The sequence below is a fragment of the Anser cygnoides genome, chromosome 17 (genome assembly GCF_040182565.1).
Source record: "Anser cygnoides isolate HZ-2024a breed goose chromosome 17, Taihu_goose_T2T_genome, whole genome shotgun sequence".
Lineage (NCBI taxonomy): Eukaryota > Metazoa > Chordata > Aves > Anseriformes > Anatidae > Anser > Anser cygnoides.
Genome location: NC_089889.1, coordinates 9,920,358 through 9,946,783, shown reverse-complemented (window position 1 = coordinate 9,946,783; position 26,426 = coordinate 9,920,358). Strand labels below are relative to the sequence as shown.

The window sequence follows — 26,426 nt, the reverse complement described above, 5'->3', positions numbered from 1 at the left end:
TGCCCTACCCCCCGCCGCCATCTTGTCGCCCCCCGCCGCCATTTTGTGGCGCCCCCCAGCGCTCCCCCGGCTCCTGTGGGGGAACGGGGCGCGGGGCGGCACGGGCGCTGCTGGGCGCTCCGCACGAGCGTGGGCACGCAGGGGGGGCGAGGCGTTTTTCCGTTAAATTCTCGCAGATTACGTAAAAACGCTATGGGAAAAACGGGGGGATGCTAGGGGGGAGGGGACACAACGCCTCAAGGTCCCTCTCGCAGCAGGGACCGCTCCAGAGCGCATGCGCAGCACAGCCGCGCACCCCTGGGGAGGGGGCGCTAGGGGGCGTGGCATGGGAGAGTTTGGCATCACGTGGGGCGGAGCGGGCGCTGCCATTGGCTTGTGGGAGGGGAAAAGGAGGCGCGTTACTTCCTGGTTACCGCAGTCCGCGTCGGGGTAACGGGGCGGGCGGAGCTCTGCGGCGCAGCACGATGGTGAGCGGCCGCCTCGCATCGCCTCCTACCGCGGGGCTGCGGCGGTGCCTGCGGGCCCCGAGGCTCGATTTTCTGCCGTGCTCTCTGCACCCCTGCTGTTGCTGGGCGGTGAATTCCCTCCACGGGGGAGCGGGAGCCTGGAGCCCGCCGTGCTGCACGGGGGGAGTAGCGTGGGCCTGCCCTGCCGGCCCCTCGGGCGCTGCGGGGCTAATCCCGGGAGGCTGCACCCAAAAGAAATCCCTGCCGGGCCTGTAAAGGCTGCTGGAATTAGCAAGCGCGCCGGAGCTGCTGACTGACTTTGTACTGCTGAGTAACGTGGCTTAAAACTCTCTCTTTCCTCCTGCTGTGTGTGAAGCTGGTGTTAGTACTCGGGGACCTTCACATCCCGCACCGATGCAGCGGTCTGCCTGTGAAGTTCAAGAACCTGCTGGTTCCAGGAAAAATCCAGCATATCTTGTGCACAGGAAACCTCTGCACCAAGGAGAGCTATGACTACCTCAGAAGTTTGGCTGGGGACATTCACGTTGTTAGGGGGGACTCTGAGGTAATGTTCTTGCTGCTCTTAATTCCCCTGTCCCTGTTCACTGCATGCTGTGGCTGTCTCAGTGAAACCTGGGAGGTCCTTCAGTGTTAGCAATTACTGAGTGGTAAGGTGCTGGGATAGGAAATAGGAATAAGTAAGACTGAAGAAGCAAAATACCTTTCTAGATGTTCCTCATTGCAGTTGCAACCAGGGAGGACTTGGTGTGCAGTGGTAAAACATGCACTTAATTTGTACAAAGGCCTGTACAAGTCTGCTTGTGACTGTTGTGAAGCCACTGCAGCTTGCTTGGGAGTCACAGGCATGGGCGATGTGTGCGTGTTTACTTACTGCTGAGTAGCCTGACGCTCCTGATGCCCACACAATTCCTGTCGGGCACGAGATCCCAGTTCTTTGCTCTGCAGTTGCTCTTTGCTGACAAATGGTGCAGGCTTCCCAGGGTGTGTACACAGAGAGACATTGGGAGCTTGGGTGGTGACAGGTGGGTTTGTGTCTTGGGTCACGTGAACCTGCACGGTGTTGATGAGGAGTCTTTGGCTGATTTCTAACCCTTGTGTTTCTCCTTCTCAGAGTCTGAATTATCCTGAACAGAAGGTTGTAACTGTTGGGCAGTTCAGAATTGGGTTGATTCACGGTCATCAGGTTATTCCCTGGGGTGATGTGGCCAGCCTGGCACTGCTACAGAGGCAGCTGGATGTGGACATTCTCATCTCAGGACATACACACAAATTTGAAGCATTTGAACATGAAAATAAGTTCTACATCAACCCAGGATCAGCTACAGGAGCCTACAGTGCTTTAGAAACGTGAGTGAAATGAGCTTGAACTACCCATGCAGCACAGCTCATGCACGTTACCCCAAATATGTGTGTGTTGAGCCCCCATGTTGCAGAGCAGTGCTGAGCAGCTGTGACATGCAGGCCACCCCTCCTCTTCCCAGATAATGCAGCCTGACACTCCCCCTGTTAACAAGATTTTTAGTTCATGAATTGGGCCTAGCACTGGCGTGTCTGGTGCTGGCTGCTTCCTGGGCCCGCAGAGGGGTGAGCTGCTGCAGCTTCTTGGAGTTGTCTTGCCTTTTGGTGTCTTCCAGGAGCTGCATGCTGACCTCTTGTAGGAAATGAGGCCTTTCGAGGCACTTCCAGGGTCTGAGACACACAGCAGCTGGCACATCCAGTCATGAGAGCTGTTCTTGGGAACTGCAACTCTGTTTGAGCTGCTGCTGTCAGTGCCTCTGAGCTGTGGTACTACTCAGATCCCTGCAGCCCTTTGCAATCAATTGTTTTAGAACACATTCACATAAGATAGGTTAATAACAAGAATTATAAGCTAATCAGGGTGATTGTCAAAGTATGTTTTCATTCCAGGAACACTATCCCTTCATTTGTACTGATGGATATCCAGGCTTCCACGGTTGTGACCTATGTATACCAACTAATTGAGGATGATGTGAAAGTGGAAAGGATTGAGTTCAAGAAATACTGATGCATCTTTAAATCTGCTTGCTAACTTCATGCTGCCTCTGTCCTTCTCTTTCCAGTTTAAATGGGGACAGGCCACGGGGGGGTGCTGTTGCAGCAGCATGTTTGGTTGTAAATGGGCTACAACGTTAATGATGGTGAGCCTGCAAAGCGTAGTCTTGGTTCGTGATCGAGGCTTGAAGCAGAAGAAACTTGATTAGCTCATCAAAAACATGCTGTGCCCAAGAAGCAGGTGCTGTGCTCCTGGCCTGGAGAGGTAGAAAGGGTGGTGGTAGCTGGGACAGAACATATGTTAAAATAAGCATAAATAAACCTATATTTTCATGTGACTGGGTCCTATTTATTATTCCTTAAATGAGAATGGGGGCAGGAACCGAGTCCAAGGGGCCTCTCTGGGGCCTGAAAGGGAGCCTCTGTTTGCTTCCCAAGGAATACCATGAAACCTTTCTGCAGTGGTTGGAGCTGTCTGAGGACTTGTAACAGCTCTGATGGCACCGGGGTCCCCTCGCAGTGCCTGTGCAAGGCCCGGGGTGGGCAGGAGGCACTGCTGCAGCACGGGGCTGTTGGTGTTTCTATAGATCACAGTGGAATGGCCAGTGCTGTGGGTCTTCTGCTGGTACCAGCCATAGCCACCGCTACTCCCAGAGCAGGTGATCTGCACCGTGTCTCTCGGATTCGCCAACTTCAAAAATGGCTGAGTCAGTGCTGCCTGGACCAGGGAACCTGAAGAGGAGAGAGAGGAGAAAATTGGGCTCAGCGACTGCCCCACCCCCACAGCCCTCACTGTACTTCGGCGGGATGGGGATCGCCACCATCCAAGGAGCAGGGACCGCAGCCACAGGCACGTTGGAGCATCCGAGCCCAGCCCAGGGTGTACCAGCACAGAGGCAGCTCCAGCAGTAGCAGGAGGACTGGGCTGCCAGCACCAACGGGTGGCAGGGCTGGGGGTAATGCAGTGCTGTGCCTCTGAGAGGAAAGGGATGGTGGGAGCCCTGTCCCCAGAATCACCTCCCATGCAGCAAAGTACGACAGGGAGGATACTCACAGCCATGGCCATGCATGGGGACAGAAACCTGCCTCAGCCCCGTAGTCCTGCTCAGCCATCGGGGAGAAGGGCAGAAAGCCTCCATTTTTAACTCTGGTCTGTACCTCTGAGGTGCTTTTACCTCCCTGGGCAGCTGAACTCCATCACAACCGTGCTCTCACTCCCCCTCCTCAGAAGGAGAGGAGAAGAAGAAAGTATGCCAGAAAGAAAAAAGGAAAAGCTCATGGCTTGAGCTATGGAGGATGTAGTTAAAAGGAAAGGAAGAGGGGGAAAAAAAAACAACAAACAGCAAAGGCCACGTGGAAGCACAGAAAGAGGAAAAAGTTATTCTCTCATTCGCATCACCAAATGATGCTGGGCCACATCCTGCAAAGCAGGACCACAATACACACAGTGGTTGTTTGGGAGGACAGACGGCTTCTTAACGAGAGCCCCACCTCTCCGTCCCTTTCCCACCTTTACTGCTGAGTATGACTTTGTATGGCGTGGAATATCCCTTGGGTCGGCTTAGGCCTGCTGCCTGGTGATGTCCCTTCCCCACCTCATGCCCACCCCCAGCCTGCTGGCTCCTGAGGGGCCTGCGTGGAGTCCTGGTGCTGTGCCAGCACTGCTTAGCACCAGACACAGCACTGGTGTCATAGCAGTGGTGTTCTAGCGACAAGTGCAGGGCACAGCACTGTACGGGCTGCTGCAGGGAGCGCTAACTGCATCCCAGGTAGACCCAGCACAACGCCCACACATTATTCCATGCCATCTGTGTCACACTCAGACTCTACATACATCAGCACATCATTCTTCTCATCAGCACCGTCCCTGTCCTTTAACAGATACACAGACAGGTACTTCTTTTCACTTGACAATCCTCTCCCAAAATGTCCATAAGAACTGCTGAAGGTTAAGACTTCATCTGCCAAAGTGGTCACCCAGGAAAAGCGGAGTAGGATAACTGGAGGCCACCACCAGCTTCTGGACCACATCTCCCTGCACCACTGAAACACCACCACTGCTGTCGGAGCTCCCACAGTAATAGACGGCCTCGTCCTCGGCTTGGACCCCAGTGATGGTTAAGGTGGCTGTGGAGCCAGATGTAGAACCAGAGAATCGTGAAGGGATGCCCGAGGGTCTGTTGCTGCTGCCATAGATCACGGTGACAGGGGCACTGCCGGGGGTCTTCTGCTGGTGCCAGCCATAGCCATCGTTACTCCCGGAGCAGGTGATCTGCACGGTTTCTCCCGGGTTCGCCAACTTCGAGGCCGGCTGGGTCAGCGCTGCCTGGACCAGGGAACCTGGAGAGGGAGAGGAGAGAGGGGAGAAAACGGGGCTCAGCGAGTGCCCCACACGCACAGACCTCACCGTGCAGCAGCAGGATAGGGATGGTCCCAGTGCCAAAAGATCTTGGTCCAACCGAGGGACCCACAGCCCCACACACAGACAACGGACAGAGTCTCAGGGCCCCTGCAAGGAGAGATGGAAGCAGCAGCAAGAGAGGCACCAATGGGAGCAGGCAATGGGGCTGGGGACAATATAATGCCATGCCTGTTTTAGGGATAGGAACAAGGCACACAAGCCCAGTGGTGCTGGTTAAGTGATGCAGGGAGATGTGGAAGTGAGGGAGAGAGGGGAGCTAAAGATGAAGGTTTTCTGCCCTTCTCCGTCATGGCTGCAGGTGAGGTCTCTTCTCTTCCAGTGGTGGTGTTCCCTTTCCCAGTTCATGGGGAGGTCTGTGGGGGGCACTCGCTGAACCCCGTTTTCTCCCCTCTCTCCTCTCCCTCTCCAGGTTCCCTGGTCCAGTCTGCGACAACTCAGCCGGCCTCGGTGTCAGCAAACCTGGGAGAAACTGTTTGGATCATCTGCTTCAGGGGTACTGGCAACTACTTTGGCTGGTACCAGCAGAAGACCTCTGGCACTGCCCCTGTCACCGTGATCTATGGCAACACCAACAGACCCTCGGGAATCCCTTCACGGTTCTCTGGTTCCACATCTGGCTCCACGAACACGTTAACCATCACTGGGGTCCAAGCCGAGGACGAGGCCGTCTATTACTGTGGTGCCTGGGGTGGCAGCACTGGTCACGGCGAGTCCCAGCAATGGGGAAGTGAGAGGCCAAGCTGCTGTGGTACCAGGGCCCCTCGGGTGCCTGCTGCTGCAGCTTGGGCCTGGTCTAGGATCAGGAAATGCCCCCGTGAGGTGGGTCCTGCTGTGTGGCACATCCCCTCTGTGTATCCCGCAGTGATACAGCCCCTGGGATTGCTGCTGTTCCTCTGCCCATTGGCCTGTACATGGTGCTGAGGCCCAGACTCTGTGCCGTGCAGCTGCAGCTGTGCAGGGACGCGGAGGCATGGGTCAGAGCAAAGGCACTGAGGAGATGGGGCTGGGTACTGGGTGCAGGAGCCAGGGCAGAAGAGCAGCAGATTAAGGAGAAAGTGCAGGTGCTAGGGCTGGGGAAAGCCTCAAATGCATGGGGCTGGCGCTGATCTGGAGATTGTCTCCCCCAGCCTGCTCCATGCTGGGGCACTCGCTGAGCCCCGTTTTCTCCCCTCTCTCCTCTCCCTCTCCAGGTTCCCTGGTCCAGGCAGTGATTACTCAGCCAGCCTCAAAGTTGGTGAACCTGGGAGACACCGTGCAGGTCACCTGCTCCGGGAGCAGCTACAACTACTATGGCTGGTACCAGCAGAAGACCCCTGGCACTGTCCCTGTCACCGTGATCTATGACAACAACAAGAGACCCTCGGACATCCCTTCACGATTCTCTGGTTCCACATCTGGCTACACGGCCACCTTAACCATCACTGGTGTCCAAGCTGAGGACGAGGCCGTCTATTACTGTGGGAGCTACGACAGCAGCAGTGGTTATGATAAGGTGATGCTGACTGGGCAGAGAGATCCTGCATGTCAGAGAGGTCGGTTTAGTCTCCCCCTTCCTCTCAGCTAGGCAGTGCCATCTCACCAGGTGACCTGCTGCCCTTCCCCTTGTCCACCATGTCCCGGGGCTTCGCTGCATTTCAGCTACCCCAGGCTGAGTGTTGCCCAGGGCCCTGCAGCTGCACAGCTGCCTGCAGTGCACATGGCTGGGTGCGTGCGCGTTGGGCACCTGGGGAGTCCTGGGCATGCCCTGGGCAGATAAGGAGAGCTCCTGCCTCAGCCCTTTGGTTGCCCAGTGGTCTGGTTCAGGCACTGGTGTTGTCTGTGTCCATGCAACAAGCTGCAGAGATGTGTGGTTCTGGGGGTGGCTTTCGGTACAGCTGATAGCAGCAGAAGACCCCTGGCAGTGCCCCTGTCACGGTGATCTATAGAAACTCCAACAGACCTTCGGGCATCCCTTCACGATTCTCTGCTTCTACATCTGGCTCCACAGCCACGTTAACCATCACTGGTGTCCAAGCCGAGGACAAGGCTGTCTATTACTGTGGGAGCAAGGACGGCAGTGCTTGCCAGGGTCACAGTGAGTCCCAGCAGTTAGGAAGTGAGTCACTTTACTGGTGTGGCCCAGAGCCCCTTGACTGCCTGCTGCTGCTGCTTGAACATGGTGAAGGAGCTGCCAGTGTGCCCAGTGGGATGGAACCCATCACGTGGCAAGTGCCGTGTTCCAGCACATCCCCTCTGTGCTGCTTGCAGGAATGGAGCCCCCGGCAATGATGCCCTTTCCCCTGCCCATCAGCTGCTCGAGTCCTGGGCACCTTGGGGTGGGCATTGCGGGGCCAGGGAGTTCTGCAGGTGGGGGCATTTCCCATGTGTGTGGTGGCTCCTGGACACCAGGGGCTGCCGGGTACAAATCAGAGCTGAGAGTGGGGCTGCTCCTGACAAGAGGCATGAATCCAGGTGGCCTCTGGAGTGGGACTCCAGAGTGCCCACCACCGTCAGCTCATGGGCAGCCTTGTGGAGCCATAGGTCCTGCTGCCTGACGGGTGCCTGTAGGCAGAGTGGCCTCATCCCACTGCTGCAGCCTGATGAGGTCTGTACATGTGGGGCACTCACTGAGTCCTGTTTTCTCCCCTCTCTCCTCTCCCTCTCCAGGTTCCCTGGTCCAGGCAGCGCTGACTCAGCTGGCCTCGAAGTCGGCAAACCCGGGAGAAACCGTGCAGATCACCTGCTCTGGGGGTTATAGCTACTATGCGTGGTTCCAGCAGAAGACCCCTGGCACTGGCCCTGTCACCGTGATCTACCAGAACAACAACAGACCCTCGGACATCCCTTCGCGATTCTCTGGTTCCAAATCTGGCTCCACAGCCACGTTAACCATCACTGAGGTCCAAGCCGAGGACGAGGCCGTCTATTACTGTGCGAGCTACGACAGCAGTGCTAGCGCTGACACAGTGACACAGGGCAATGGGGAAGTGATACAAAAACCTCCTGCCATCGCAGGAGCAGTTGTCTCCCTGCCGTCCCCTCTGATGGTGGCACAGGTCCCCAACTCAGCCCTGCCCACCCCACCCCATAGTGCAGGGTCTGTGCCCATCACCTGGGCAGGGGATGGCCCCCAGGAGCCCTGGGCTGCACCAGCAACCCCTGGTCCTCAGGCTCCCATTTGTCAGGGGCTGTGGATTCCTTCCTGGGCCTGCAGCCTTTGGGTGCCTGGGCCCTGTCCTGCTGCTGCGCGGTGAGGTCTGTGCGTGTGGGGCACTCGCTGAGCCCCGTTTTCTCCCCTCTCTCCCCTCCCTCTCCAGGTTCCCTGGTCCAGGCTGCGACAACTCAGACGGCCTTGAAGTTGGTGAACCCAGGACACACCGTGCAGATCACCTGCTCCGGGGGTAGCACCACCAGTGATGGCAAATATTACTACAGCTGGCACCAGCAGAAGACCTCTGGCACTGGCCTTGTCACTGTGATCTATGAGAGCACAAAGAGACTCTCGGTCATCCCTTAATGATTCTCTGGTTCTCCATCTGGCTCCACGAACACGTTAAACATCACTGGGGTCCAAGCTGAGGACGAGGCTGTCTACTACTGTGGTGCCTACGACGGCAGCAGTGAGGGCTGTGCATGGTGGGGCACTCGCTGAGCCCTGTTTTCTCCCCTATCTCCTCTCCCTCTCCAGGTTCCCTGGTCCAGGCAGCGCTGACTCAGCCGGCCTCGAAGTCGGTGAACCCGGGAGACACCGTGCAGATCACCTGCTCCGGGGCTAGCAGCAGCTACTTTGGCTGGTTCCAGCAGAAGACCCCTGGCAGTGCCCCTGTCACCGTGATCTATGACGACACCAAGAGACCCTCGGGCATCTCTTCACGATTCTCTGGTTCCATATCTGGCTCCACGGGCACGTTAACCATCACTGGGGTCCAAGCCGAGGACGAGGCTGTCTATTACTGTGCTAGCTGGGACAGCAGTGCTAGTGCTGGTATAGTGACACGGGGGCGATGGGGAAGTGATAGAAATACCTCCTGGCATCGCAGGAGCAGTTGTCTCCCTGCCGTCCCCTCTGATGGTGGCACAGGTCCCCAACTCAGCCCTGCCCACCCCACCCCATAGTGCAGGGTCTGTGCCCATCACCTGGGCAGGGGATGGCCCCAGGAGCCCTGGGCTGCACCAGCAACCCCTGGTCCTCAGGCTCCCATTTGTCAGGGGCTGTGGATTCCTTCCTGGGCCTGCAGCCTTTGGGTGCCTGGGCCCTGTCCTGCTGCTGCGCGGTGAGGTCTGTGCGTGTGGGGCACTCGCTGAGCCCCGTTTTCTCCCCTCTCTCCTCTCCCTCTCCAGGTTCCCTGGTCCACGCTGCAGTGTCTCAGCCGGCCTCGAAGTCGGCGAACCCGGGAGACACCGTGCAGATCACCTGCTCCGGGGGTAGCAGCAGCTACGCTTATGGCTGGTACCAGCAGAAGACCCCTGTCAGTGCCTCTCTCACTGTGATCTACTACAACGACAAGAGACCCTCGGGCATCCCTTCGCGATTCTCTGGTTCCCAGTCTGGCTCCACAGGCACATTAACCATCACTGGGGTCCAAGCTGAGGACAAGGCTGTCTATTACTGTGGTAACGGGGATGGCAGCACTGATGTTGGTATAGTGACACAGAGAAGTGTGTAAGTGAAGGACAGACCACAGGTAAAAATGGAGGCTTTTTGCCCTTGCCTGTTAGACCTAAGGAGGACTGAGCAGTGATATTCAGCATCCCTGGTTCTGGCCGGTGTCCTTGCAAGGCCGTGGGGCTCTGGCCATGGCCTCTGTGTTCAGGCCTGTAGGTCCCATGGTGTCATCAGAGCCCCCAGGCTCAGGGTCCCCATCCCGCTGTTGCGCCATGAGGTCTGTGCGTGTGGGGCACTCGCTGAGCCCCGTTTTCTCCCCTCTATCCCCTCCCTCTCCAGGTTCCCTGGTCCAGGCTGCGACAACTCAGACGGCCTTGAAGTTGGTGAACCCAGGACACACCGTGCAGATCACCTGCTCCGGGGGTAGCAGTGCCAGTGATGGCAAATATTACTACGTCTGGCACCAGCAGAAGACCTCTGGCACTGGCCTTGTCACCGTGATCTATGAGAGCACAAAGAGACTCTCGGTCATCCCTTAATGATTCTCTGGTTCTACATCTGGCTCCACGAACACGTTAACCATCACTGGGGTCCAAGCCGAGGACGAGGCTGTCTACTACTGTGGTGCCTGGGGTGGCAGCAGTGAGGGCTGTGCATGGTGGGGCACTCACTGAGCCCCGTTTTCTCCCCTCTCTCCTCTCCCTCTCCAGGTTCCCTGGTCCAGGCAGCACTGACTCAGCCAGCCTCGAAGTCGGTGAACCTGGGAGACACCGTGCAGATCACCTGCTCCGGGAGCAGCTACGGTTATGGCTGGTACCAGCAGAAGACCCCTGGCACTGCCCCTGTCACTTTGATCTATAGAGACACCAACAGACCCTCGGGCATCCCTTCACGATTCTCTGGTTCCAAATCTGGCTCCACAGCCACGTTAACCATCACTGGGGTTCAAGCCGAGGACGAGGCCGTCTATTACTGTGGAAGCAACGATGGTAGCAGTGGTGCTGGTTTAGTGACGCAGGGAGATGTGGATGTGAGGGAGAGAGGGGAGCTAAAGATGAAGGTTTTCTGCCCTTCTCTGTCATGGCTGCAGCTGAGGTCTCTTCTCTTCCAGTGGTGGTGTTCCCTTTCCCATTTCATGGGGAGGTCTGTGGGGGGCACTCGCTGAGCCTCGTTTTCTCCCCTCTCTCCTCTCCCTCTCCAGGTTCCCTGGTCCAGGCAGCACTAACTCAACCGGCCTCGAAGACGGCAAACCCGAGAGACACCATTGTAGTGGGTTTACGTGGCAAGGTTTTGGTAGCAGCGGGCCATAGGTGTGGCTTCTGTGAGAAGAATCTAGAAGCTGCCCCATGTTAGGTATGGGCCCTGCTGCTGACCAGAGGTGAGCCAATAAGCAATGTTGTTTGCGCCTCTTTGTGACCATATTTAAGACAGGGGAAAAAAAAAAAAAAAAAGCTGCACCATACAGCAGCTGGGAGGGTGAGAGGAGTGAGGAACAGCCTTGCAGGCACCAAGGTCAGAGAAGAAGGAGGGGGAGAGGTGCTGCAGGCGCCAGAGCAGAAGTCCCCTGCGGCCTGTGGTGATGACCATGGTGGAGCAGGCCGTCCCCCTGCAGCCCATGGAGTACCATGGTGGAGCAGGTTCCACACTGCAGCCCATGGAGGAGACCACTGTGGAGCAGGTGGACCTGCACCGACGGGGGCTGCAGCCTGTATAAGACCCCTGCCGGAGCAGATTCTGGGCCAGACCTGTAGCCTGTGGAGAGGAGACCACGCAGGAGCAGGTGACCTGGCAGGAGCTGCTGCCCGTGGGGGACCCAGGTTGGAGCAGTTTGCTCCTGAGGGATGGACCCCGTGGTACGGACCCATATCTGCAGCAGTTCTTGAAGAGCTGCTTCCTGTGGGAAGCCCACACTGGATCAGTTCGCCAAGGACTGCATCCCGTGGGAGGGACCCCACAGCACAGAAGACAAGAGTGACTAAGAAGGAGCGGCAGAGAAGAAGTGCTATAGACTGACCATAACCCCCATTCCCCGATTCCCCTGCGTCACTCAGTGGAATAGGGCGGATGGGGGGAAGGTGCTTTTGGTTTCTTTCCTTTGTTTCTCACTTCTCTAGTTTGTTAGTAATAGGCAATAAGCCTTACTATCTCCCTATGCTGAGTCTGTTTTACCTGTCATGATAATTGTTGAGTGATCTCCCAGTCCTTATCTCAACACTTGAGCCCTTTGCATTGTATTTTTCTCCCCCTTTCCCTTTGAGGAGGGGGAGTGAGAGAGCGGTTGTGGTGGAGCTCGACCGCCCACCCGAGTAAAAGCACCACAACCGTGCAGATCACCTGCTCCGGGGGTAGCGGCAGCTACTATGGCTGGTACCAGCAGAAGACTGCTGGCAGTGCCCCTGTCACCGTGATCTATCTCAATGACAAGAGACCCTCGGGCATCCCTTCACGATTCTCTGGTTCCACATCTGGCTCCACAGGCATGTTAACCATCACTGGGGTCCAAGCCGAGGATGAAGACCCCTATTACTGTGGTAACTGGGACAGCAGCACTGATGCTGGTATAGTGACACAGAGAAATGTGGAAGTGAAGGACAGACCACAGGTAAAAATGGAGGCTTTTTGCCCTTGAACCTCAGGCCTAAGCAGGACTGAGCAGTGATATTCAGCATCCCTGATTCATGCAAGTGTCCTTGCAAGACTGTGGGGCTCTGGCCATGGAATCTGTGTTCAGGGCTGTCGGTTGAATGGTGTCATTGGAGTCTCCAGGCTCAGGAGCCCCATCCCACTGATGCGTGGTGAGGGCTGTGCGTGTGGGACATTCGCTGAGCCCCGATTTCACCCCTCTCTCCTCTCCCTCTCCCGGTTCCCTGGTCCAGGCGACACTGACTCAGCTGGCCTCGAAGTTGGCGAACCTGGGAGAAACTGTGCAGATCACCTGCTCCGGGGGTAGCTACAATGAATATGGCTGGTACCAGCAGAAGACCCCTGTCAATGCCCCTCTCACTGTGATCTACTACAACGACAAGAGACCCTCGGGCATCCCTTCACGATTCTCTGGTTCCTTGTCTGGCTCCACAGCCACGTTAACCATCACTGGGGTCCAAGCCGACGACAAGGCTGTCTATTACTGTGGGAGCCACGACAGCAGCTATATTGGTGTGAGGGTGACAGAGAGCAATGGGGATGTGCTCTAAGGCCCTTGGCCCTGTCGCACTGCTGTGGGGGGAGTGCTGTGCATATGGGGCACTCACTGAGCCCCATTTTCTCCCCTCTCTCCTCTCCCTCTCCCGGTTCCCTGGTCCAGGCAGCGCTGACTCAGCCGGCCTCGAAGTCGGTGAACCCGGGAGAAACCGTGCAGATCACCTGCTCCGGGGGTAGCAGCAGCTACTTTGGCTGGTACCAGCAGAAGACCCCTGGCAGTGCCCCTGTCACTGTGATCTATGACGACACCAAGAGACCTTCGGGCATCTCTTCACGATTCTCTGGTTCCACATCTGGCTCCACGAACACGTTAACCATCACTGGGGTCCAAGCCGAGTACGAGGCCGTCTGTTACTGTGGTAACTGGGACAGCAGTGCTGATGCTTTTATAGTGACACAGAGAAACGTGGAAGTGAAGGACAGACCACAAGTAAAAATGGAGGCTTTTTGCCCTTGTCCCTCAGGACTGAGCAGGACTGAGCAGTGATATTCAGCATCCCTGGTTCTGGCAGGTGTCCTTGCAAGGCCATGGGGCTCTGGCCATGGGCTCTGTGTTCAGGGCTGTCGGTCCTTCAGTGTCATCAGAACCTCCAGGCCTCCAGTCTATTACTGTGGGAGCTTCGACAGCAGTGCTAGTGCTGGTATAGTGACACAGGGGCAATGGGGAAATGACAGAAAAACCTCATGGCATCGCAGGAGCAGTTGTCTCCCTGCCGTCCCCTCTGATGGTGGCACAGGTCCCCAACTCAGCCCTGCCCACCCCACCCCATAGTGCAGGGTCTGTGCCCATCACCTGGGCAGGGGATGGCCCCCAGGGGCCCTGGGCTGCACCAGCAACCCCTGGTCCTCAGGCTCCCATTTGTCAGGGGCTGTGGATTCCTTCCTGGGCCTGCAGCCTTTGGGTGCCTGGGCCCGGTCCTGATGCTGCGCGGTGAGGTCTGTGCGTGTGGGGCACTCGCTGAGTTCCGATTTCTCCCCTCTCTCCTCTCCCTCTCCAGGTTCCCTGGTCCAGGCAGCACTGACTCAGCCGGCCTCGAAGTCGGTGAACCTGGGAGGCACCGTGCAGATCACCTGCTCTGGAAGCAGCTACAATGGGTATGTCTGCTATCAACAGAAGACCCCTGGCACTGGCCCTGTCACCGTGATCTACCAGAACACCAACAGACCCTCGGGCATCCCTTCGCGATTCTCTGGTTCTGCATCTGGCTCTACGGGCACGTTAACCATCACTGGGGTCCAAGCCGAGGACGAGGCTGTCTATTACTGTGGGAGCAGGGACAGCAGTGCTGCTGGTTTAGTGATGCAGGGAGATGAGGAATTGAGGGAGAGCCGGGAGCTAAAGACAGAGGTTTTCTGCCCTCCTCCCACAAGGGTGCCCCTGAGGTCTCTTCTCTTCCAGTGATGTTTATCCCTTTCCCAGTACATGAAGATGGTTTTGCATGCAAGGCACTCGCTCAGCCCCGTTTTCTCCCCTCTCTCCTCTCCCTCTCCCGGTTCCCTGGTCCAGGCAGCACTGACTCAGCCAGCCTCGAAGTCAGTGAACCTGGGAAACACCGTGCAGATCACCTGCTCCAGGAGCAGCTACAGTTATGGCTGGTACCAGCAGAAGACCCCTGGCACTGCCCCTGTCACCGTGATCTATGAAAACACCAAGAGACCCTCGGGCATCCCTTCGCGATTCTCTGGTTCCACATCTGGCTCCACAGCCACGTTAACCATCACTGGGGTCCAAGCCGAGGACGAGGCTGTCTATTACTGTGGTGGCTACGACAGCAGCTGGAGTGGTGTACGGTGACAACGAGTTACAAGATGTGGGAGAATCCAAAGCCTTAGGAAGGTTTTCTCTCCTTCCTGTTGGCTGTGCAGAGCTGTGGCTGTAGGCAGATTCTTATCCCCTCTCTACGAACATGACTGTGAACGTCCTCCCCATTGTTCCTTGTGGTATGGAAGGTGTCTTTGGGGCTGGTGTGCCTTGTTCCTGTCCCTAAAACAGGCACGGCTTTATATTGTCCCCAGCCCCATTGCCTGCTCCCATTGGTGCTTCTCTTGCTGCTGCTTGCATCTCTCCTTTCAGGGGCCCTGGGACTCTGTCCGTTGTCTGTTTGTGGGGCTGTGGGTCTCTGGGTGGGACCAAAATCTTTTGCCACTGGGACCATCCCTGTCCCGCTGCTAATGGGGAAGGTCTGTGCGTGTGGGGCACTCACTGAGCCCCGTTTTCTCCCCTCTCTCCTCTCCCTCTCCAGGTTCCCTGGTCCAGGCAGCGCTGACTCAGCCGGCCTCGAAGTCGGCGAACCTGGGAGACACCGTGCAGATCACCTGCTCCGGGGGTGGTAGCTACTATGGCAGTTACTATTATAGCTGGTACCAGCAGAAGACTCTTGGCACTGCCCCTGTCACTGTGGTCTACAACAACGACAAGAGGCCCTTGCAAGGCCATGGGGCTCTGGCCATGGGCTCTGTGTTCAGGGCTGTCAGACCCTCAGTGTCAGCAGAGCCTCCAGGCTCAGGCGCTCCATCCCGCTGTTGCGTGGTGAGGTCTGTGCATGTGGGACACTCGCTGAGCCCCATTTCCTCCCCTCGCTCCTCTCCCTCTCCAGGTTCCCTGGTCCAGCTTCGAAATCTGCAAACCTGGGAGACACCGTGCAGATCACCTGCTCCGGGAGCAGCTACAACTATGGCTGGTACCAGCAGAAGACGCCTGACACTGGTCTTGTCACAGTGATCTATGACAACACCAAGAGACCCTCAGGCATCCCTTCGCGATTCTCGGCTTCTACATCTGGCTCTACAGCCACGTTAACCATCACTGGGGTCCAAGCAGAGGACGAGGCTGTCTATTACTGTGGGAACTACGACAGCAGCTACGTTGGTTTCAGGGTGACAGAGAGCAATGGGGATGAGCTCCAAGGCCCTTGGCCCTGTCTCGTTAATGTGAGGTGTGGTCTGTGCATGTGGGGCACTCGCTAAGCTCCGTTTTCTCCCCTCTCTCCTCTCCCGCTGTAGGTTCCATGGTCCAGGCAGCGATTACGCAGCCGGCCTCGAAGTCTGTGAACTCAGGAGACACCGTGCAGATCACCTGCTCTGGGGGGGTAGCGAAAACTACTATGGCTGGTTCCAGCAGAAGACCCCTGGCAGTGCCCTGGTTACCGTGATCTATAGCAACACCAACAGACCCTCGGGCATCCCTTCGCGATTCTCTGCTTCTACATCTGGCTCCACAGCCACTTTAACCATCACTGGTGTCCAAGCTGAGGACGAGGCTTTTGATTACTGTGGGAACTACGAGGACAGCAGTGGTGCTGGTTTAGTGACGCAGGGAGATGTGGAAGTGAGGGAGAGAGGGGAGCTAAAGATGAAGGTTTTCTGCCCTTCTCTGTCATGGCTACAGGTCTCTACCCTTCCAGTAGTGGTGTTCCTTTTCCCAGTTCATGGGGAGGTCTGTGTGTATGGGGCACTCGCTGAGCCCTGTTTTCTCCCCTCTCTCCTCTCCCTCTCCCGGTTCCCTGGTCCAGGCAGCGATTACTCAGCCGGCCTCAAAGTCGGTGAACCTGGGACACACCATGCAGATCGTCTGGTCTGGGGGTAGCAGCTGGTATGGCTGGTACCAGCTGAAGACCCCTGGCAGTGCCCCTGTCACCGTGATCTATGCCAATGACAAGAGACCCTCGGGCATCCCTTCGCGATTCTCTGCTTCTACATCTGGCTCCACGGCCACTTTAACCATCACTGGTGTCCAAGCAGAGGACGAGGCTGTCTATTACTGTGGGAACTACGAGGACAGCAGTGGTGCTGGTTTAGTGATGCAGAGATGTGGAAGTGCGGGAGAGCACAGAGCTAAAGACAGAGGTTTTCTGCCCTCTTCCCACAAGGGGGCAGCTGAGGTCTCTTCTCTTCCAGTGATGTTGATCCCTTTCGCAGTATATGAAGATGGTTTTGTGTGCAGGGCACTCGCTGAGGCCCGTTTTCTCCCCTCTCTCCTCTCCCTCTCCAGGTTCCCTGGTCCAGGCAGCACTGACTCAGCTGGCCTCGAAGTCGGTGAACCCGGGAGACACCGTGCAGATCACCTGCTCCGGGGGTAGCAGCTACTATGCCTGGTTCCAGCAGAAGGCCCCTGGCAGTGCCCCTGTCACCGTGATCTACAACAACAACCAGAGACCCTCGGGCATCCCTTCGCGATTCTCTGGTTCCTCGTCTGGCTCCACAGCCACGTTAACCATCACTGGTGTCCAAGCCGAGGACAAGGCTGTCTATTACTGTGGTGGCTACGACAGCAGCTGGAGTGCTGATGGTGGTGTAGTGACACAGAGCAATGGGGACATGAGGGTCAGGCCACAGCTAGAAATGGAGGCTTTCTGACCTTCTCCCTGAGGGCGGAGCAGGTCTGTGGGGCTGAGTCAGGTTCCTGGCCCCTCTGCATGACCATAGCTGTGAGTTTAATGACTCTCTGAGCCCCGTTTTCTCCCCTCTCTCCTCTCCCTCTCCAGGTTCCCTGGTCCAGGCAGCGCTGACTCAGCCAGCCTCGAAGTCGGTGAACCTGGGAGGCACCGTGCAGATCACCTGCTCTGGGGGTAGCAGCTACTATGCCTGGTTCCAGCAGAAGACCCCTGGCACTGGCCCTGTCACCGTGATCTATAGCAACGACAAGAGACCCTCGGGCATCCCTTCACGATTCTCTGGTTCCTTGTCTGGCACCACGTCCACATTAACCATCACTGGGGTCCAAGCCGGGGAAGAGGCTGTCTATTACTGTGGGAGCTTAGGCTGCAGTGCTGCCAGTATCCATCTGCCCTGGGTGCCCGTCGATGGGTGCTACGGGCTCATGGGTTCCCTGCTGTGTGTGGGTGTCAGTGCTCCCGCTTCTGGCACTGGGCGATGTTGGGATTGGGCCAATGTCCCTTTTGGAGCCTGCTGAGGCCCTCACTGTGAGTGGGTGACAGTGGGGCTGCCTCTGGCTGGACGAGTTTGTGGATGATGCATGCTACTGAGTTCATGTGAACTCGTGCAGCCGTCTGGTCTTGATTGCTGTGAGGCCGCTGCAGTCCCTCAGCTGGCTTGGGAGTCACAGGCACAGGGGACGTGTGCGTGTTTACTTACTGCTGAGTAGCCCTGACGCTCCTGATGCCCACACAGTTCCTGTCGGGCACGAGATCCCAGTTCTTTGCTCTGCAGTTGCTCTTTGCTGACAAATGGTGCAGGCTTCCCGGGATGTGTACACAGAGGGAGGCACAGGGAGCTTGGGTGGTGACGGGTGGGTTTGTGTCTTGGATCGCGTGAACCTGCACGGTGTCGGTGAGGAGTCTTTGGCTGATTTCTAACACTTGTGTTTCTCCTCCTCAGTCTCCTGCAGGTGCCGCCAGGGGCCCAGGGCCCCGGGGTCCCCTCGTGGTGCTGTGCGAGGCCTGCGGCGGGCAGGAGGCGCTGCTGCAGCGCGGGGCCGGGGCCCGGCCGGCTGCGGAGCCCCGCGGGGAGCGCCGGGGAGGAGAAGGCAGCTCCTGCGGCCAGGCGGGGGGCAAAGCGTCGCCGCCAGCCCTCAGCCCTGCCGGGTGGCTCGGCTGGGGCTCAGCGAGGGCAGATGTGCAGAGAATCACCGAGTGGCTGGGGGTGGAAAGCACCTCAGCAGCATCCGGTCCCCCCTGTCCCCATACCACCGATGTCACCCACTGAACTACGTCCCTAAGGGCCACATCCAGCCTTCCCTTGAACGCCCCCAGGGGTGGTGAGTCCAGCACCTCCTTGGGCAGCCTGTTCCAAGGCAGAACCACTCTTTCTGAGAAGAAATTTCTCCCATGTTCCAACCTCGTGCTGAGCACGACCTGGCTTGGCTGCCAAGCGGCCCTGTGAAGCGTGCATGGCTGCAGGCTGTTTGTGGTTCGGAGGCTGGGAACACGAGTGCCGTGGGCAGGGGGAGCACTGGGGCAGGGGCTGCCAGAGACCGTGGGGCCGGGTTTGTGGGGAGGGGCCGTGCTGCGGCCGGGCGGGGGCTTAAGAGGGAGTCGGGGTCCGCGGCACAGCCCCGTCGGCGTGGGGACGCGCAGCTGGTGGGATCTCGCCATGGCCTGGGCCCCTCTCCTCCTCGCGGTGCTCGCCCACACCTCAGGTGCCCTGGACACACTCGCTGCGCCCGACCGGGCCCTTTGGGCAACGGGGCCCTGTCCTCGTCCCGCTGCTGCGTGGTGAGGTCTGTGTGTGTGGGGCACTCACTGAGCCCCGTTTTCTCCCCTCTCTTCTCTCCCTCTCCAGGTTCCCTGGTCCAGGCAGCAGTGTCTCAGCCGGCCTCAAAGTCGGCGAACCCGGGAGAAACCGTGCAGATCACCTGCTCCGGGAGTAGCAACAGCTATGGCTGGTTCCAGCAGAAGATGCCTGGCACTGGCCCTGTCACCGTGATCTATTGGAACGACAAGAGACCCTCAGGCATCCCTTAATGATTCTCTGGTTCCCAGTCTGGCTCCACGGCCACGTTAACCATCACTGATGTCCAAGCCGAGGACGAGGCCATCTATTACTGTGGGAGCAGGGACAGCACTTATGCTGGTACAGTGACACAGAGCGATGGGGACATGAGGGACAGACCACAGCTAGAAATGGAGGCTTTCTTCCCTTCTCCCTAAGGGCTGAGCAGGACTGTGGAGCTGAGGCAGGTTCCTGGATCCTCTGTATGACCACAGCTGCAAGTTTCCTGGCTCTCTGAGCCCTGTTTTCTCCCCTCTCTCCTCTCCCTCTCCCGGTTCCATGGTCCAGGCAGCGCTGACTCAGCCGGCCTCGAAGCTGGCAAACCCAGGAGACACCGTGCAGATCACCTGCTCCGGGAGTAGCAGTGGCTATGGCTGGTTCCAGCAGAAGGCCCCTGGCACTGGCCTGTCACCGTGATCTACAACAACAACCAGAGACCCTCAGGCATCCCTTCGCGATTCTCTGGTTCTGCATCTGGCTCCACAGCCACGTTAACCATCACTGGGGTCCAAGCCGAGGACGAGGCCGTCTATTACTGTGGTGGCTACGACAGCAGCTGGAGTGGTGTACGGTGACAACGAGTTACAAGATGTGGGAGAATCCAAAGCCTCAGGAAGGTTTTCTCTCCTTCCTGTTGGCCGTGCAGAGCTGTGGCTGTAGGCAGATTCTTATCCCCTCTCTACGACCATGACTGTGAACGTCCTCCCCATTGTTCCTTGTGGTATGGAAGGTGTCTTTGGGGCTGGTGTGCCTTGTTCCTGTCCCTAAAACAGGCACGGCTTTATATTGTCCCCAGCCCCATTGCCTGCTCCCGTTGGTGCCTCTCTTGCTGCTGCTTGCATCTCTCCTTTCAGGGGCCCTGGGACTCTGTCCGTTGTCTGTGTGTGGGGCTGTGGGTCCCTGGGTGGGACCAAAATCTTTTGCCACTGGGACCATCCCTATCCTGCTGCTGTGCGGTGAGGTCTGTGCATGTGGGGCACTCGCTGAGCCCCGTTTTCTCCCCTCTCTCCTCTCCCTCTCCAGGTTCCCTGGTCCAGGCAGTGATTACTCAGCTGGCCTCGAAGTTGGCAAACCTGGGAGACATCATGCTGATCACCTGCTCCGGGGGTAGCGCTGCCAGTAGTGGCAAATATTGGTACGGCTGGTACCAGCTGAAGACCCCTGGCAGTGCCCCTGTCACCGTGATCTATGACAACACCAAGAGACCCTCGGGCATCCCTTCACGATTCTCTGGTTCCACATCTGGCTCCACAAACACATTAACCATCACTGGTGTCCAAGCTGACTACGAGGCCGTCTATTACTGTGGTAACTGGGACAGCAGTGCTAATGCTTTTATAGTGACACAGAGAAATGTGGAAGTGAAGGACAGACCACAGCTAGAAGTGGAGGCTTTCTACCCTTGTGCCTCAGAGCTGAGCAGGGCTGTGGGGCTGAGGGAGGTTCCTGGCCCCTCTGCATGACCGTAGCTGTGAGTTTCCTCCCTTTCATGCTCCAGTGTCCAGGGGAGATGTCTGAGGCTGGGCTGGGCTCTACTCACCAAACATGGCCAGAGCCTGGTCTCTTCTCCACCGTTTGTGATATTCAGCATCCCTGGTTCTGGCAGGTGTCCTTGCGAGGCTGTGGGGCTCTGGTCATGGACTCTGTGTTCAGGGCTGTAAATCCCTCAGTGTCAGCAGAGCCTCCAGGCTCAGGGGCCCCGTCCCGCTGCTGCACGGTGAGGTCTGTGCATGTGGGGCACTCGCTGAGCCCCGTTTTCTTTCCTCTCTTCTCTCCATCTCCAGTTTCCCTGGTCCAGGCAGCAATTACTCAGCCCGCCTCGAAGTCGGCGAACCCGGGAGACACCGTGCAGATCACCTGCTCCGGGAGCAGCGGTAGCTATGCCTGGTACCAGCAGAAGACCCCCGGCAGTGCCCCTGTCACCGTGATCTACAACAGCAACCAGAGACCCTCGGGCATCCCTTCACGATTCTCTGGTTCCCAGTCTGGCTCCACGGGCACGTTAACTATCACTGGTGTCTAAGCCAAGGATGCGGCCGTCTAATACTGTGGGTACTACAAGGACAGCAGTGGTGCTGGTTTAGTGATGCAGGGAGATGTGGAAGTGAGGGACAGACGGGAGCTAAAGATGAAGGTTTTCTGCCCTTCTCTGTCATGGCTGCAGCTGAGATCTCTTCTCTTCCAGTGGTGCTGTTCCTTTTCCCAGTTCATGGAGAGGTCTGTGTGGGGCACTCGCTGAGCCCCGTTTTCTCCCCTCTCTCCTCTCCCTCTCCAGGTTCCCTAGTTCAAGCAGCACTGACTCAGCCGGCCTCGAAGTCGGTGAACCCGGGAGAAACCATGCAGATCACCTGCTCCGGGAGCAGCTACGGCTACTATGGCTGGTACCAGCAGAAGACCCCTGGCACTGGCCCTGTCACTGTGATCTACAGAGACACCAAGAGACCCTCGGGCATCCCTTCACGATTCTCTGGTTCCAAATCTGGCTCCACGGGCACGTTAACCATCACTGGGGTCCAAGCCGAGGACGAGGCCGTCTATTACTGTGGGAGCTTCGACAGCAGTGCTAGTGCTGGTATAGAGACACAGGGGCAATGGGGAAGTGATAGAAAAACTTGATCTAGTTAGAAAAACTTAGAACTTTTCTAGATAGAAAAACTAGATCCTGCCATTACAGGAGCAGTTGTCTCCCTGCTGTCCCCTCTGATGGTGGCACAGGTCCCCAACTCAGCCCTGCCCACCCCACCCCATAGTGCAGGGTCTGTGCCCATCACCTGGGCAGGGGATGGCCCAAAGGAGCCCTGGGCTGCACCAGCAACCCCTGGTCCTCAGGCTCCCATTTGTCAGGGGCTGTGGATTCCTTCCTGGGCCTGCAGCCTTTGGGTACCTGGGCCCGGTCCTGCTGCTGCGCAGGGAGTGCTGTGCGTGTGGGGCACTCGCTGAGCCCCGTTTTCTCCCCTCTCTCCTCTCCCTCTCCAGGTTCCCTGGTCCAGGCAGCAGTGTCTCAGCCGGCCTCGAAGTCGGTGAACCTGGGAGGCACCGTGCAGATCACCTGCTCTGGCAGTAGCAGCAACTATGGCTGGTACCAGCAGAAGACCCCTGTCAGTGCCCCTCTCACTGTGATCTACTACAACACCAACAGACCCTCGGGCATCCCTTCAAGATTCTCTGGTTCCGTATCTGGCTCCACAGCCATGTCGACCATCACTGGGGTCCAAGCTGAGGACGAGGCCATCTGTTACTGTGCGAGCTACGACAGCAGTACTACTGGTGTCACAGCGGCACAGAGCAATGGGGAAGTGATACAAAAACCTCCTGCCATCGCAGCAGCAGTTCGCTCCCTTCTGTCCCTCGGATGGTGGCGCAGGTCCCCATCTAGTGCTGCCCTTGCAGCCCAGTGCTGCAGGTGGCTCTGCCTGCTGTCCCTGCTCTTCCCTCCCGCGGAGCCCCAGGGCTGTGCCCATCCCTCAGGGAAGGGATGGCTCCAGCAGCTCCGTCCCTGCCCCATGCTGCAGGACCCAGCTGCTGGGAGTAGCAACAACTATGGCTGGTACTAGCAGAAGACCCCTGGCACTGGCCCTGTCACCGTGATCTACTATGACAATAAGAGACCCTCGGGAATCCCTTCACGATTCTCTGGTTCTACATCTGGCTCCACGGGCACATTAACCATCACTGGGGTCCAAGCCGAGGACGAGGCCGTCTATTACTCTGGAAACTACGACGGCAGCAGTGGTGCGGGTTTAGTGACGCAGGAAAATGTGGAAGTGAGGGAGACAAAGGAGATAAAGATGAAGGTTTTCTGCCCTTCTCTGCCATGGATGCAGGTCTCTTCTCTTCCAGTGGTGGTGTTTCTTTTCCCAGTTCATGGTGAGGTCGGGGGGGGGGGCGGGGTACTCGCTCAGCCCCGTTTTCTCCCCTCTCTTCTCTCCCTCTCCACATACACTGGTCCACCAGCGCTGACTCAGCCAGCCTCGAAGTTGGCGAACCCGGGAGACACCGTGCAGATCACCTGCTCCGGGGGTACTGGTGACTATTTGGCTGGTACCAGCAGAAGACTCCTGGCACTGGCCCTGTCACCGTGATCTATAGCAACGACAAGAGACCCTCGGACATCCCTTCGCGATTCTCTGGTTCCTTGTCTGGCTCCACGAACACGCTAACCATCACTGGGGTCCAAGCCGAGGACGAGGCCGTCTATTACTGTGGTAGCTGGGACAGCAGTACTAATTTAAAACAGTGACACCGAGCAATAGGGAAGTGATACAAAAACCTCCTGCCATCGCAGCAGCAGTTCGCTCCCTGCTGTCCCCTTGGATGGTGGCACAGGTCCCCATCTCATTCCTGCCCTTGAGCTCAGTGCTGCAGGTGGCTGTGCCTGGTGTCCCTGCTCTGCCCTCCCGCAGAGCCCCAGGGCTGTGCCCATCCCTCAAGGACAGGATGGCCCCAGCAGCTCCGTCCCTGCCCCAAGCTGCAGGGCCCAGGTACCCCTGTGCCCCCAGGCTGCTCCCCATGCCCTGATGGCTGCCTCCCTGCCCGGCTACAGCCGCTGCCCTGGGGCATCGCTGCAGGGGGTCAGCATGCAGAAAGCGCCAAGAGACCACAACGTGTGGATCGCTAAAGAGCCAGGTCAAAGCTTCACCTTCAAACGGTGAGAGGGGATGTTTTGTGTGGATGCTGTGGCTACAGGCCGCTGTACGAGGCTGCAGGGGCAGCTCAGGGCTGACTGTGGACTGCTCCATCATGCCGCAGGAGGACGGACCCCTGTGCTGCTGCAGCACTGGCTGTGTTTGCCCAGTGCCAGTGCTTTGGGCTCATGCTGGGTCTGTGCAGGAGCTCCCCAGCCTGCCACTGGGGCATGTGGGCAGCCCCTGGCCCTGGTCCGTGCCACAGCCATGTCCCCAGGGCCACAAAGGGCTGCCCAGGACCCTGACCCTGTCCTCATCCTGCTCCCTAAGCCCAGCACCAGGGCTACCGCTGGGTGTGAGGGCGAGGGCTTCTGCACATCACCTGGTGCCAAATGTCCTGTGTAGGGACATTTGCTGCATTCCTGTGAGCATGCTGGGGCAGAGGGATAAGGCATGTGTGGGGGGAAGTTAGATGGGCACGGGTGCAGCCCTGTCCCCAGCCCTGTCCCCAGGACCTTGGTACACAGTGGGAGGGATGGGCAGAGCAGCACCGAGCACCCCGCAGCCCTGGGGGAGGTCTGCACTTTGCTAACAGCCCCACTCCCTGCCCCACGTGCTGCTGCCCTTGCCTTCTCCATGTCAAGCTGCCCGTTGCTCTGGGGTGGCAGATAACAGTCAGATGAGGAGCTAGGAAGGAAGCAACCAGGGGCTCTGCTGCGGCCCTTTCTCAGCCCCCTGGGACATGCTTCCCCCATGGCAGATCCCAGTTTGGTGCCACCAGACCCTGAGAATGCCTCCCGTGGCAATTCCCTGGCAAGAATTAGTCCTTCCAGCCCAGCACGGGCACCAAATCCTCCGCCGTGTGGTCCCTGCCAGCCCGAGCTCTCCCCGGCTGTTTGGCCACGTAGCTACAGGGGCTGGGGTGGGGGCTCCGTGTGCGCCACTTTTGGGCCTGGGTGCTGCCACGTGTCCCCACCGCGAGGCCGGGGACAACCCCCCTGTGCCTGCGGTGGAGGGGCCGGGCGGGGAGGTGGGGAGCGAGGCGCGGGACGTGGCCGAGAGCGCGGGGCCGCATTTGCATGGAGGGGCCGTGCTGCGGCCGGGCGGGGGTTTAAGAGGGAGTCGGGGTCCGCGGCACAGCCCCGTCGGCGTGGGGACACGCAGCTGGTGGGATCTCGCCATGGCCTGGGCCCCTCTCCTCCTCGCGGTGCTCGCCCACACCTCAGGTGCCCTGGACACACTCGCTGCGCCCGACCGGGCCCTTTGGGCAACGGGGCCCTGTCCTCGTCCCGCTGCTGCGTGGTGAGGTCTGTGCATGTGGGGCACTCGCTGAGTCCCATTTTTTCCCCTCTCTTCTCTCCCTCTCCAGGTTCCCTGGTCCAGGCAGCGCTGACTCAGCCGGCCTCGAAGTCGGTGAACCCGGGAGAAACCGTGCAGATCACCTGCTCCGGGGGGGTAGCTACTATGGCTGGTACCAGCAGAAGACCCCTGGCACTGCCCCTGTCACCGTGATCTATGACAATACCAACAGACCATCGGGCATCCCTTCGCGATTCTCTGGTTCCAAATCTGGGTCCACAGCCACGTTAACCATCACTGGGGTCCAAGCCGAGGACGAGGCCGTCTATTACTGTGGGAGCTACGACAGCAGTACTACTGGTGTCACAGTGACACAGAGCAATGGGGAAGTGATACAAAAACCTCCTGCCATCGCAGGAGCAGCTGGCTCCCTACTGTCCCCTCCGGTGGTGCACGTCCCCATCTCAGTGTTGCCCTTGCAGCCCCGTGCTGCAGGTGGCTCTGCCTGCTGTCCCTGCTCTGTCCTCTCGCAGAGCCCCAGGGCTGTGCCCATTCCTCAGGGAAGGGATGGCCCCAGCAGCCCCGTCCCTGCCCCGTGCTGCAGGACCCAGCTGCTGGGATTAGCAACATCTATGGCTGGTACTAGCAGAAGACCCCTGGCACTGGCCATGTCACTGTGATCTACCACGACAACAAGAGACCCTCAGGAATCCCTTCACGGTTCTCTGGTTCTACATCTGGCTCCACGGGCACGTTAACCATCACTGGGGTCCAAGCCGAGGACGAGGCCGTCTATTACTGTGGTGGCTGGGGTGGCAGCGCTGGTCACGGCGAGTCCCAGCAATGGGGAAGTGAGAGGCCAAGCTGCTGTGGTACCAGGGCCCCTCGGGTGCCTGCTGCAGCAGCTTGGGCCTGGTCTAGGATCAGGAAATGCCCCCGTGAGGTGGGTCCTGCTGTGTGGCACGTGCCCCGTTCCTGCACGTCCCCTCTGTGCTGCCTGCAGGAGCCAGGGCAGAAGAGCAGCAGAGTAAAGGGGAAGCGCAGGTGCTGGGGCTGGGGAAAGCCCCAGACAGCTGGGGCTGGCACTGGCCTGGAGATTGTCTCCTCCCACCCTGCTCCATGCTGGCCGGCTGCTGCCGCTTGCCCAGGGCCTGTCCCGTTTTGGTGTGAAGGCCTCCAAGGTGGAGGCTCGGCGGCTGTCCAGGACACGCGTTGCAAGCGTTTCACGGGCCTTGAAGCAAAAAGGCGTTTTGCTCTACTGAACAGAGTTCGACCAAAATGACCAGCGGGCTGGAGCACCTCTCCTGCAAAGAAAGGCTGAGGGAGCTGGGCTCGTTTAGGCTGGAGAAGAAAAAGCTCTGGGG

At 58.4% G+C, this 26,426-nt stretch overlaps 2 protein-coding genes across 30 annotated transcripts in view; both read left to right on the top strand.

Moving 5' to 3' along the window:
- Positions 1–194: 194 nt before the first annotated feature.
- On the top strand, positions 195–2,818 carry LOC106031282 (vacuolar protein sorting-associated protein 29-like). Its single transcript, XM_013173577.3, has 4 exons — positions 195–467; positions 823–1,011; positions 1,579–1,814; positions 2,376–2,818. The coding sequence occupies exons 1-4, from the start codon at positions 210–212 to the stop codon at positions 2,491–2,493; spliced, it is 801 nt and encodes a 266-aa protein (XP_013029031.2). The 5' UTR covers positions 195–209; the 3' UTR covers positions 2,494–2,818.
- Positions 2,819–5,175: 2,357 nt separating this feature from the next.
- The window catches only part of IGLL1 (immunoglobulin lambda like polypeptide 1), a 33,061-nt gene continuing 11,810 nt past the window's right edge, over positions 5,176–26,426 (top strand). The window contains exons 1-3 of one of the 29 annotated variants that reach the window (XM_066978705.1): positions 18,725–18,785; positions 20,162–20,181; positions 22,138–22,405. In XM_066978705.1, coding sequence (XP_066834806.1) covers positions 18,740–18,785; positions 20,162–20,181; positions 22,138–22,405 — 334 coding nt within the window. In that variant the 5' untranslated portion in view covers positions 18,725–18,739. Of the gene's footprint in view, positions 5,585–5,977; positions 6,384–7,466; positions 7,843–8,499; positions 8,867–9,014; positions 9,523–10,127; positions 10,492–13,303; positions 13,330–14,097; positions 14,473–16,119; positions 16,481–16,600; positions 16,980–18,711; positions 18,786–19,402; positions 19,529–20,161; positions 20,182–20,220; positions 20,462–21,413; positions 21,711–22,114; positions 22,406–26,426 lie in introns of those variants that run through there. The other 28 variants (XM_066978676.1, XM_066978677.1, XM_066978678.1 and 25 more) reach the window with 28 other exon arrangements.

What these genes read in the sequence shown, in the direction of transcription:
- LOC106031282 (XM_013173577.3), top strand. Translation starts at nt 210, where the DNA reads ATGCTAGGGGGGAGGGGACACAACGCCTCAAGGTCCCTCTCGCAGCAG. An exon ending in CTCTGCGGCGCAGCACGATG is followed by an intron (nt 468 to 822) that starts GTGAGCGGCCGC and finishes CTGTGTGTGAAG; the next exon opens with CTGGTGTTAGTACTCGGGGA. An exon ending in TTGTTAGGGGGGACTCTGAG is followed by an intron (nt 1,012 to 1,578) that starts GTAATGTTCTTG and finishes TCTCCTTCTCAG; the next exon opens with AGTCTGAATTATCCTGAACA.